We start from the raw sequence: 12659 nt of genomic DNA, 5'->3' as shown, positions 1-12659 counted from the left end.
ATAAGACAGTTCTTTAAATCCACAGCTGAGCTGCAGGTCCACAGAGAGAATTTGAATGACTGTAAAATATAAGGATTTCATAGATTTCCTATTTAGGTCATGTTATGTGCTGTCTACCTGGATAAAGCTTATGTAAAAGCTTGTCTTAGAATATTTGTATAAAAAGTAGTTTTCAAAACTTATTAAGACCAGGATTTTATAGTAACAATATACATTTAGTGTGTAGATGTGTTCCACCAGAGTTTATAATTAGACCTCAGTTTATTTATATAGGAAATGGGATTATTTTGTAAGATTGGATCAATTCTTTTGGATCTAATGAGGTAAACTACCAAATATATTTAGCTGGCAAGTTATGTATACTTAAAATCCATGGGCCGCTTGATTAAAGTTAGCACAAGGGCATCACACTAAAGATTCCCTTATTGTTGTTTTCTGTATTTAATAACAAGGACTGGATTGGTGTTAGGAGTGTTTTTAGAACCCTTTATTCAGGCTGCAAAAGGGTTTATTTGAGGGTGCGGGTGACGGTGCGGTTAAAGCAGTAAGGCTCCTTTTGCCTGCACTGAAAGTTATGCCGTTGCCTATGAACCGCTCTCTTCATACACTGTACTAGAGCAGCAGTTTCAGCCTCAGAGCCGTACATCCCGCCTCAGCCATCTCTCTTCCACTCATTTTTACATTTGCGCGCCCTTTCAATCCCAAGTGACGTATCTCCCGCCGCGACCAATCAGCAGTCTCTTCTGGTCAGGACAATGGAAGGTGTTCCTCCAATCCGCTTAGCTCCTGCCTCGGCGGCAGCCAATAACAAGAAGCCTGTGTTGAGAGTAATGTTACCAGTGCCGAGAAGAGTGAGGAGGCTGCGTATCGATCCAGCTCACAGCCATTGCAGTGCATTGGACTACATACTAGATCCAGGCAGCCTTGGTGGCCAGTGTGAGCGTGTTTGCGACTTGTTTGAACTGCGGTTCTTGAGTGTACGAGAGTGTGGCACAGGGTAAGTATATTGCGAGTCCTCGGCTAAGCAGCCAACCGGAGTTGAGGAGGCCAACGCTCCCAGCCTGGCAACGGTGAGGCTTTGGGGTGCGAAGGGGCAGGATTCGTTCCTCACAGCCACACACACAAAGGGGGGAAATCGGGGCTGGGACCGAGCACACACTTTCCCTCGTCACCTCGGAGGCGGAGGAGGGTGGCGGGAAGGCGGTTAAGTCATTAAAAATAAAGCCGCCTGGGGAGTTTCGAGAAGTGGGGGGGATAAGGGACCATAAATCCTGGGACACCCCCCTTGCCCCCAAAATCCCCACAGTCACGATCGGGATCGACGCCGTAAATCCGTGTAAATGTCGGGCTCGGGAGGACTCGATCCGTTTTAGCCCGGCAAAGCGGGGCGGCGGAAAGCGGTCCAAGTGTGAATAAGCTGCTTATACATAGCGCGGCGATATACAGAGCCATCTCTTAGCCATTTGCTGCAGCGTCTGTGAAGGGTTGGGGGGGGGGGGTGTTGAGAGAAAGCGGCGGACTCTCCACACGGGCGCCGTGGTCGGTCGAACGGGGAAGGAAAGGGGGAAACCGAGGAAAAATGGGGAGTGGGCGCGGTGTGTGGGGTGGGGGTCGCCTCGCCCGCAGGAAGCCGAATTGCAGGAGCGTTTCTGGGCGTTGCTGGCCTCGGGGCGATAAATCACCTCGGGAACTGCGCTTGCTGTAACATGGCTGACGAGAGCCGTGTGTAGAGAGCAAGAAGAGAAAACAAGGCGAGAGGAGGGCTGGCTTTGCGCGCAAGGCAGGGAAGGGGGAGGCGCGGCGGACGGGCGGGCGGGGGCGCAGTTCAGGGGAACTTTTTCAAGGCGCCTTTTCTCCCTGGGCGAGAAAGAGCGCCGGCGACCGTTTAAAAGTCCAGATCGGCCGCAGGTGAAAAAAAAAATTGCCTCTTTTTTTCCCACCCACCCCCACCGCATCCCCCTCCCCCTTCCCGGATTTAATCGGGGCTTTAATAAAAAAAATAATAAAACTGAAAGAGGTTCTGGCGGGCTTTAGGAGAAACGAGACACTTCTCTTCCCCCCCCCGCCCGTTCGCATTGCTTGCAATGGCTGAGTGTGTGCGCCAGAGTACAGAGCGCACCGACACACACACACACACACAAAGGGAAAGGAAGGAGCCATATTCTCTATGAAGCAGCGGCCATTCCGAGAAGCGGCCTCCCTTCCTGCCAGAACGGCTTGCCTTGCAAAGGCAAATCATGCACGGCGGCCAGCGCTTCTCGCTTATTAAGAGGCGCCGCCGCCACGCAAGCGGGCAGGGCTCGGGTCCCGCGCGCCCGCTGCCAGCCGAGCCTTTCTGCCATAGCGGAGCTTCCGCGAACCGCATTTCAAGGGGACTTTCTCTCATCAGCAAGGCGTTTGCACAAAATGGAAGGAGGAATCGCTGCTGCCGGTGGTGACCTTCTTAAAAGCAGGAGCCTGCGCCATTGTAAAAAAAACCCGCCTCGCTCCTCCATGTAATACTGAAGCACATGGAATGAGAAGACTTCCCTCAGTTGTACGGTTTTAGCTATGCGCAGTTTGCGCCCTTGTAAAGAGAATGCCTGTTAGTTATTAGGCAATTTTCACTTAACCTTTAAAAAAAAATAAAACAGCACGTGATACTTCGCTTACCCCATAATGTGGACTTTCGTCTTATCCCACAGCTTTTTTTTAATACAATACCCGACTCCATTACTTAATAAAGTTATGTTTAAAATGTTTACAAGGTGTGATTATTTTTATATTGTACTTTTAAAAATGCTTTATTATAAGGATGTAAATTAACAAGTAGAAAGTTTTAAGATGTATTAAGCTTTTCATATTGTAAATTTAGAAATAAATTTATTTAAAATAACGTTTTCTTAGGATAAGGGTAAGTTAAATATAGCAACATATTTTTATGTGTTTCTCTTTTTTTCCTTTTTTTTTTAAATTATTGAGTCCAATTCAGATAACCTTATTTTTTTGTTGAGAGTTTTTCTGACCTCTATTTCCATATAGGCGTGATTTTTTTAGTCTTGTTTACCTAACAGAAACTTTAGACTGGACATGTTTGTTTAGAAAAAAATATTTTCATGTCCACAGGCCAAACTGGTAGGAAATTGCTTTTATGGCAATACTGGACAGAACTGTACATTTCCATACTGAAATTGTGCAAATTAAGGCAGAAGTGCTTCTTGAATACTTGAGAAAACTCAGAAACAGTATTTTGCTCCTTAAAAGAAATGTTTAATGCAAATAAGAAATACCATTTAAACACCTGAAAAAAACAAAATACTTAATTTAAATTATACATTTTAACTTGAATATTGCTAGATCAGATTTAAGGTCTTATGTAGTAGGAAACTACTGTAGTTATATTTTTTTAAGTCCTTGTTTAATTCACGCCTGGGCAGTTTTTTATTGCTTTACCAACATCTTTTTCTGAGTCTGTTGATGGCAGCTCAGAACTCAATTGTTTTTAAGAAGTAGGACTTATCTTTTGGGCTCAGTTATAAAAGTCTGCAGAACTACATTTGTCATTTTATTGCCTATTATGTAAAAACAATGAAAGAATTCTTCGCAACCCTTTTTTTTAAATCCACAATTTTCCTAATCAGTTTTAATATTCATTATAAGCTTGTTTTAAAGTGGCACATGGAAATTCCTGTCTATGTATATGCTCATTGTGCGCTTATGTGCCTGGAAAGTCCATAATACATGCATTCCCCTCTGACACAATATTGTATTATATTCACATATTATTCAATTATATTCACATACTCCAAAGAATAGGTGATGTATTAGCATGTCAGTCTGGTTTGAAAACATCTCCAGAAATGTTGTGGCTGGTCTTAATCTGCCAAAAATGTTCTGGCATTCTAAAATGTGGCATGCCCCTTCACAGACAGTGACCTGTTTCCATCTGTTGGTGAAATTGGTTGTTGCACATGAAAATGGATAATTTAATACTAAGTTAGTATTTGTGATTAAATACCACAGCACAAGAAGGTTGAGTAAAGGACAATGTTTCTGCATGAATATCATGACAGGTCTCATTAAAGGTGGTAAAGGAACATGATTTAAAAAAAGGTTTTTATTTGATTTTATACATGGAAGAAGAAAATGAAAAGTACAGAAAATAGCTGGGGCAGATTTTTCAGGTAAATGTATATACATACCTGCATAGAGGTTAGTTTTGGGTTATATAATAAATGGTATATTTGGCAATTTCGTTTGAAAGAAATAAAATATTCAGAAGTTGTAGACCTTGATTCCTAACCAAATTAGTAGAAAATATTTTCCCCCAAATTTTATGTATCATAAAATTTATAGATATGTGTTACGTATACACATTCCTTGCAGTTAAGGAAAATACACTTTGAAACTCTAGTAATAATTTGTATAAGCCCAGGCTGTTTGAATTCTTATCACTAAAAATTAACATGCATCCTATAACATAATTTTTGTAAATAGAGCATTTGTCACTGATTATATCTTTACTATTTATCTCCAAATATGCTGGTAACTACAGCACCAGGAACCTAATGTTGTATAGTTTATGCAGACTTCTGAGATTCTCCTTTCCTTAGGTCTCCAGAGGATTTCCCAATTATTTCTACAGATTTGCATATATTGCTATAACAATATTTAATTTGTAGATCAGAAGAGGTTTCCTAGGCTAAGGGCTATAGTTGACCTTTGTTATCCAGGGCCACATTTCAAAAGATGGTGGACAGCAAAAACCCTTCTGTCAGAAGGGAAGGGTTTGGGGGCTGTACGCATACATAAGGAGCTAATACATTTCTAGACTAGATGATAATCAGAGAAGGTTTGATTATAACTTTTAATATAAATAGTTGTACCGAAAGTCAGATAAGAGTGCAGCTTTATCTCAATGTAAATTTGACCATTCTTAATCAAATTGCTTGCTATGAAATTCAAAATAGTTTGTCAAAATTTTTAATTTGTCTTTTAGAAATCTTCAAAAATGGGCAAAGGTGATCCTAAAAAGCCAAGAGGTAAAATGTCCTCGTATGCCTATTTTGTGCAAACCTGCCGGGAAGAGCACAAGAAGAAACACCCAGATGCTTCAGTGAATTTCTCAGAGTTCTCAAAGAAATGTTCAGAAAGGTGGAAGGTACTGTTTGCTAAAATAATAATACAAAGCACACATATTAATACAATTTTAACATCATTTTTAATTATTTAAATGTAATTTTAAAATATTTTTATGCATAAGAGATTCCATTTCAAAGTAGAAGGGAGGATACTCTCATTAAAGGTGGCTTTTTGGTCATGTTTTACATGTATAGACTATGTCCGCTAAGGAAAAGGGGAAATTTGAAGATATGGCACGAGCTGACAAGGTTCGTTATGAAAGAGAAATGAAAACCTATGTACCCCCAAAAGGAGAGTCAAAAAAGAAATTCAAGGATCCAAATGCACCAAAGAGGCCTCCGTAAGTAGATTTTTATAGTTTGTATATATGTAGTAGTATTACACTGATACACGCAGAAGATTTAACAATTGGAAAACAGTGCTACACTTATTTTGTGTCCTGTTATAATGTACTATTTGTGAAAAATACTAATTCTTTTGAAGCTGCAATGCAAAATTTATTTGTTAAACCTTAATTGTTCTGTAAATTTATTTTCAGTTCAGCATTTTTCTTATTTTGCTCTGAGTATCGTCCAAAAATCAAAGGAGAACATCCTGGTCTTTCCATTGGGGATGTTGCAAAGAAACTTGGAGAGATGTGGAATAATACATCTTCTGAGGATAAACAGCCCTTTGAAAAGAAGGCTGGTAAACTGAAGGAGAAATATGAAAAGGTAAATTACAAATCCATATTTTAACATTAATAATAAATTCCAGGCATTTATTATCAGGAGTATAGCCATATGTTTCTGCACTTTTTTTTTCGGGAGTATTGAATACTTTTCGTATGAAAATTCCAATTTGGGTGAAAAACAAATCAGTGCATTTAGTCTTGTTTGCTTTTGAGTGGAATGGGAGTTCAAATCCCACCTTAGTCATGAAAGCCAGCTGGGTGACTTTGGGTCAGTTCTTCTCACTCAGCCTAACTCGCCTCACAGGGTTGTTGTGAGGAAAATAGGAAGGATATTAGGTATGTTTTCCACCTTGAGTTATTTATAAAAATAATGAAGGCAGAATTTAAATAAAATATATTTTTAAATGAAGCTGAAGTATTAGGAAGACTCTAGTAATTTTTAAAAGTAACTTGGATTGATAAATAATTGCATCTTGTAAGCAACTTCAATAGATTCATAATGTTATGGCTTTACTGCATGTTGATTAATGTAAAATATTAGGATCCTATCTTAGAAAATGTAAAAAGTATTTATTGAATTGTCACAACTATAATAGGAATTTTACGAATTTGGAATGTAAATTTGTGGTCCTGCCAAAATATATTATAAAGACCACTTTTGTTTGTAGGATTATAACATGTGTATTCCCATGTTTCAGCTGTGGATAGGGACTACGGAAGGACTGAATAACATGAATGAGGCTTGGTATTAGCCTGATAAATTTATGAGTTGAGCATCAACACTTTAGGAGCACTCAGAATATTTCTCAATATAAAATAATAATTAGAATATAAAAACAGACTTGGGGCAATGAAAAAAGTTTTAAAAACAAATGAAATAAAAATGAATTACTTGAGGATTGGCTTATTAGGTTTTACTTTGCAGTTCAAAGGAATATAGTTTATACATGCTGAAGGTGGCACCATCTACTCTTTAAGTGAAGTGTGTGAAAAGTTAAATTCTTCATTAAACTTGAAGTGTAACTGCAATCAGCCTTTGGTGACATCCAAACATTTTATGTTCAGAATTACAGTTTTGGCTGATTTACATTTAAACTGAATAATATTGATCCCATTGTAAACAAGAGCTTATGCTGTGTAAACAAAATACTTTTTCTTTTCAAACCAAGGATATTGCTGCATACCGAGCTAAGGGAAAGCCTGATACAGCCAAAAAGGTAGCTCCTAAGCCTGAAAAAAGCAAGAAAAAGAAAGAAGAGGAAGATGATGATGAGGATGATGATGATGATGACGAGGAAGAAGAGGAAGAAGAAGAGGAGGACGAGGAGGAAGAAGATGATGAATAAGTCTTTTAGATCAGATTTTCTTGTCTATAAAAGCATTTAACCCCCCTGTACACAACTCACTCCTTTTAAAGAAAGGAAAAAAATTAAGCATAAGGCTGTGTAAGATTTGTTTTTAAACTGTACAGTGTCTTTTTTCCTTTTTCTTTTTTTGTATAGTTCAAAACTACCAAAAATGTCTTTTGGTAGACTTGTCCTTTAGTGGTATCTCAGTGGCCACTAATGTTGCCTAGTACAGAATGGGGGTTGTAAATTGGCATGGAAGTTTAAAGCAGGTTCTTGTTGGTGCACAGCACAAATTAGTTATACATGCAGATGTAGTTTATTATTCATCTTGAGTTGTCTGCCTCATAAAATAATAGTTGTTCTGTTAACGAAATACCACTCTGTAATTGCAAAAAAAAGAGAAAAAAGTTGTAGCTGTTGACATTCTGATTGCTTCTAAGTAAATACATTTTTAAAAAAATTAGTATTGTTGTCCTTTTAATAGGTGCCCTTGTAAAGTCAACATTTCCCCTTTTTTTCCCTCTGGAAACTTTAACTTTTTATGTTTTTGCCCATTTGGGATCACGTCAGAATTTTGTCTCTTCATGTAATAAGTTGATAGAATGATAACAAGAGCTTTGAGCAACATGCCCTATATAATCATGATAGGGTAGGAAATAAATATATACCGGAATATGCAAAACATGTTTTTCCCCATGTAACTGGTCACAATAAAAAAAATGTTCTTAACCAATTTGTATTTGCTCAGCTTTTGCTATGTACAATATTCTACTGAGTTGTATAAATTTGCCAGTTTTGGAAGGATGAGAATTAGAATACCATTTTTGTGGCATGAAGTACTTCCAGGAGAAAAATAATTTAGGATACTTCTGCAACCACTACGTATATTCTCACTTTGATCTGCAAGGAATTTACATGTATGACTTCATTGGCTAGTAGTAAATTGAATTTGCAAATACTTTAATAAAGAGGAGAGTACTCTATTTAAGCAGGTAAAGTTAAATACTAAATTACTGTAATCCTTTTAGGATACCATGTCAAGTGATGATTGTGGGCTTTATGCCATGGATACTCCTGGTAGTAAACCTCCCACAATAAAATACTTTACTTTGCTAATGTTTTTTATAAGTGATACCATTGATTGATTTGTATAAATTCATGTTTTCAATCCACTAGTTTTAGCCCATTTTCAAAATTTTGTATTGTCTCAAATTAAAATGAGATGTATCTTTTTCTGTTATCTTTTATAACATTTTTGATGTCTGCCCATTTTGTAAGTTAAAATAGCAGTGGGGGGGAAGTACATTTTTTCCATTTAGCTGTGAAATATAACATGGTATTCCAACAACTTCTGATTTGATAAAATATAGATTGCTTTGAAAACCAAAGTTAAATTTTTTGCATTTTCAATAAAAATGCTGGCAGTTATGAACTCGGCTGAATAATCTGGGGATTGATTGAGAATTCTGTAGTTATGAAATAATGGTGCCAGTGTTTAAAAAATAGCATTCTTGTAATTTTACACACTTTTTTGATGGAGTATTGTTTTGTTATACAATTTTGACTTAAGATTCTTACTTCAATTTTGCATTTGTTTATGTATAACCTCAGGAGAATATTGAACATCTGATTTCCTGGTTGATACTAATAAAATAATAATTACAGAGGTTTTATATATTTAGTTATTTTACTTAAAATAGTTTTCACTGATTTAAACCACTCCAATACATGCCTACACTATTTAAATTCCATGAGCAGCAATATTTATCAATGTGCATTAGTATTATTACAAATTACCTTCAAAAATACAATAAAATGTTCAAGGAAGGTGTTTCATGACCCCATAAATTGCTTCAGTGGGTCTACAATTTATACTAAGCAGGTAATTTCTAGACAATATAAGCCTATGAATATAAGGTAAGAAATAAGACTCAAGTCAACATTTCTCCAGATAGTTAAAAATGTCATTCCGTGTTAGGTTTTAAAACAAGTTTGGTTCTACATAATTTCCCTTTGCCGTAGCAGCTTGTTTATTGCAGTTAGGAGAGCCACCAGTTCTTATAAATACTGACATAAGTAACAGTGGTACTTGCTAATCAAGTAACGTAAATAAGTAATCAATTTAAGAATATTGAGAAATCAAACAACATTTTGATTTCCAAGATTTTGTAATGTAATCCCAATTAGGTAGACTAGTAAAGTATAGAAAATTATTTAATACTGAAATGAAAGGATAAATTGTTAAAAAGATTGAGGCTTATAACAAGTTTTTGTTATAAAATGTAAGGCACTGTTGTAAGACCAGGTGTAGTTATAATATTAATAATAACAAAGTGAATCCAATCTGGATTTTAGTGTTTCCCAAAATGGCGCTGAATAAACCATGATTAAGATAAGCGTATCTTGCAAATACCTCTAGGATGAGAAGCCAGTCTTTTCAAAGTGCTATTTTCTGACTAAAAATGTAGCACCAGGCATTTTTTAAACACCTTTAGTCGTATTAGGTTTTTGGAAATGTATCCTCTTAGTGTCTTGAACAAATTTCAGGTCTTCAATATGTAGTCTGGCAATTTCAAAATCTAAAATTGATTTTCAAATTAAAAGTTTCAAAAGATTTTTGTAAAGATTTCAAATTTACAGTAATATTTCAGCGATTCTTAAAAATATAAGAGGTAAACACTATTAGGGCCTTTCTGAGGTAGCAACTGAATACCTGTGACAATAGCACCTTCTGTGCATATCCTTGGAAAGAAGTTTTTGAGAGACATCTTGTCTCCCAACATGAAAAGTTTTGCCGTTATATTAGCCGAATACCATTATATACCCAGAAGGGGCACAGTGGCTAAGATGCTGAGCTTGTCGATCAGAAAGGTTGGCAGTTTGGTGGGTCGAATCCCTAGTGTCACGTAATGGAGTGACCTCCCGTTACTTGTCCCAGCTTCTCCCAGCCTAACAGTTTGAAAGCGCTGACTCTTCGGCTTTGAAACGGAGATGAGCACTGCCCCCAAGAGTCGGGAAAACTTGCATGCTGAACCAACAGTAATGCCAACCCACCCATGATTTAGATTGAAGAAAATGCAGCTCTGGCCAGACCAAGCCAGACCAAAAACTCCTACAGTCTTAACTCAGTGCCTTGATACAGGGCAAAGGGCAAACATCTTTTGGCCTGACCCATTTGGATGCAGGCTTCTGATTTCTCCGTAGCCTAAAGTTAGAGCAAGGAAAACCTGCAGTAGTGAAAAGAGCAGCAGAAGATTAGGCCCCGGTCTTAAACATGACAGCAGATATTCCTTGGCCTGACCTGTGCAGATGTGGAGTTGCTTCTTCTCAGTCCAAATAGCAATAGCAGTTAGACTTATATACCGCTTCATAGGGCTTTCAGCCCTCTCTAAGCGGTTTACAGAGTCAGCATATCGCCCCCACCGTCTGGGTCCTCATTTCACCCACGGAAGGATGGAAGGCTGAGTCAACCTTGAGCCGGTGAGATTAGAACCGCTGAACTGCAGATAACAGTCAGCTGAAGTGGCCTGCAGTACTGCACCCTAACCACTGCGCTACCTCGGCTCAAAGGAGGATCTGTAGTGCATAGCCAAGTTTGGAAAACTCCACGGTGTTGCTATAAATTTTAGCTGCTTCTTGACTGCTGTCAGTCTGGCTTGCTCTCACCTCATTGGTTACACTCATGGCAATGTGCAGGAACCAGTGGTGGGATTCAACCGGTGTAGCAACTGGTTCACTGAGCAACCAGTTCGTTCCAAAACAGCTCTAAAACTTACCTTCCACTGCAGCCCCGGTGATTAAAACAGCTGAGGCGCAGCCATCTGCTCTGCTGCACCTATCAGCTGGGCTTCAAACAAAGGAAATATAGGACAGACTAGCACAGGAGTGGGTGGGCGGGGCCAACTGATTGCCGGAACTACTGGTTCGCACGAACCGGTCAGAACTGGCTGAATCCCACCCCTGGAAGAAACACTGTTGCTCTCCTTTTATGGATTCCTTACCATTAAAGACATCCAATTTTGCAGTTTCCTAAGTATTGTGTCCTAAGTATTATTGTGAGTAGTAGCAACCTATTTGGAGGGCTGCATACCACTCAAAGGTTGTAAGTTAAAAGCTCCTCTCCTAGTCCTTACTCTTGATACTGAGGCAACAGTGTTCCTTTTGTTTTTTTAATGCACACATGTGATCTGTAACACATTCTGAGTGCAAATGCCAATTCAAGTTGAGGCTTAGTTCAGAGAATTCTTAGGAAACACAAAGCAAGAGAAAGATAGCACATTCAGATAACTAAAGATTTCCACCTTGTGCTATATTTAATAAGGCAATAAAACAAAGCTATGATTTGTTTTTGTTTGCTTCTTGTGGTTTTTCTATCTGGGAAAATCGCGTTACATTATTAAGGCACTCTTAAGAAATCGCCATAAAATATGGCCTGCTTTTTAACTGGGCCTGCTTGCAGGAAGAGCTGCTGGTTAAAAGTAGGTATTGATTTCTTTGTAAACTTAATGTCTATGTTTATTTATATGATAAGCTACTTACAGAAGAGGCAATTGTCATATATTTACATTCATAATATAAAGATTTGCCCCCTAGTTAAATGCTAAATCTAGATTCATTCCGTGGCACGACAAAACCGCACTCGACTAAGCCGCGCCCGATTAAACTGCGTCGCTGACGTCATGAACAGGGCGACAACAGCGAGCGCGGAGAAAGAAGGGCGCTTCAAATAGCGTTTTGAAAGCAAGCCGATTCAACTTAAGGTAAGGGTTAGGGTTAGGGTTAGCTTTAGGGTTAGGTTAAGGGTTAGGGTTAGGTTAAGGGTTAGGGTTAGGTTAAGGGTTAGGGTTAGGTTTAGGGTTAGGTTAAGGGTTAGGGTTAGGGTTAGGGTTAGGTTTAGGGTTAGGTTTAGGGTTAGGTTTAGGGTTAGGTTTAGGGTTAGGTTTAGGGTTAGGTTTAGATTAGGGTTAGGGTTAGGGTTACCGATTCATTCATTCACTCATTCATTCATTGTGATTTGATTTTGCCCAACTTCAATTGACGGAACCGTTCTTTGAAAATGTCCATTTTAAGAAACATGCACAGGAACTATGCATGTAGGCATTCTGGCCATATGACCATGGAAAATGTCTTTGGACAACACAGGCTCCCTCAGCCAAAAAACAGAGATGAGCACCATAGAAAATGTCTTCGGACACAACTGGACAGGGAAACTTTAACCTTTACCTATAGCAGGGGTCAAACTCAAGACTTGCTGGCCAGATCTGACCCATGGGGTACTTAGATCTGGCCTGTGGGGCCATCCTGGAAACAGTGAAGTACTGGCAGTGCCTCTGCCAGCTAAAATGAGCTCCCAAGCTCTGTTTTTGGCTGCAACTGCCTCCTACAACCCTCTGCCAGTGAAAAACGGAGCTCGGGAGGGCCGCTCCTAAGCTCCGTTTTCACTGGCATAGGTTTGCAGGAGGCCGTCGCAGCCAGGCAGAGCTTGGGAGGCCATTTTAGCTGGCAGAGACACTCCA

The 12659-nt window shown here is 38.8% G+C and overlaps 1 protein-coding gene across 2 annotated transcripts; it reads left to right on the top strand.

Moving 5' to 3' along the window:
* Positions 1 to 833: 833 nt before the first annotated feature.
* Positions 834 to 8810, top strand: HMGB1 (high mobility group box 1). 2 transcript variants are annotated; one of them, XM_087721259.1, is made up of 6 exons: positions 834 to 997; positions 4120 to 4163; positions 4979 to 5140; positions 5316 to 5461; positions 5660 to 5834; positions 6964 to 8810. In XM_087721259.1, the coding sequence occupies exons 3-6, from the start codon at positions 4991 to 4993 to the stop codon at positions 7138 to 7140; spliced, it is 648 nt and encodes a 215-aa protein (XP_087577385.1). In that variant the 5' UTR covers positions 834 to 997; positions 4120 to 4163; positions 4979 to 4990; the 3' UTR covers positions 7141 to 8810. The 2 variants fall into 2 exon arrangements, with proteins under 2 accessions (XP_087577385.1, XP_013924404.2); XM_014068929.2 differs by lacking the exon at positions 4120 to 4163 and having other exon boundaries at positions 835 to 997.
* Positions 8811 to 12659: the final 3849 nt, after the last annotated feature.

This window comes from Thamnophis sirtalis, unplaced genomic scaffold (assembly GCF_051295495.1).
Source record: "Thamnophis sirtalis isolate CommonGarterSnake01/CBP01778 unplaced genomic scaffold, rThaSir2_p1.2 scaffold_8, whole genome shotgun sequence".
Lineage (NCBI taxonomy): Eukaryota > Metazoa > Chordata > Lepidosauria > Squamata > Natricidae > Thamnophis > Thamnophis sirtalis.
Note: the sequence above shows the minus strand (reverse complement) of the source record. Positions and strands in the feature narration are given on the sequence as shown.

What these genes read in the sequence shown, in the direction of transcription:
- HMGB1 (XM_087721259.1), top strand. Translation starts at nt 4,991, where the DNA reads ATGGGCAAAGGTGATCCTAAAAAGCCAAGAGGTAAAATGTCCTCGTAT. An exon ending in AATGCACCAAAGAGGCCTCC is followed by an intron (nt 5,462 to 5,659) that starts GTAAGTAGATTT and finishes ATTTATTTTCAG; the next exon opens with TTCAGCATTTTTCTTATTTT. An exon ending in TGAAGGAGAAATATGAAAAG is followed by an intron (nt 5,835 to 6,963) that starts GTAAATTACAAA and finishes TTTCAAACCAAG; the next exon opens with GATATTGCTGCATACCGAGC.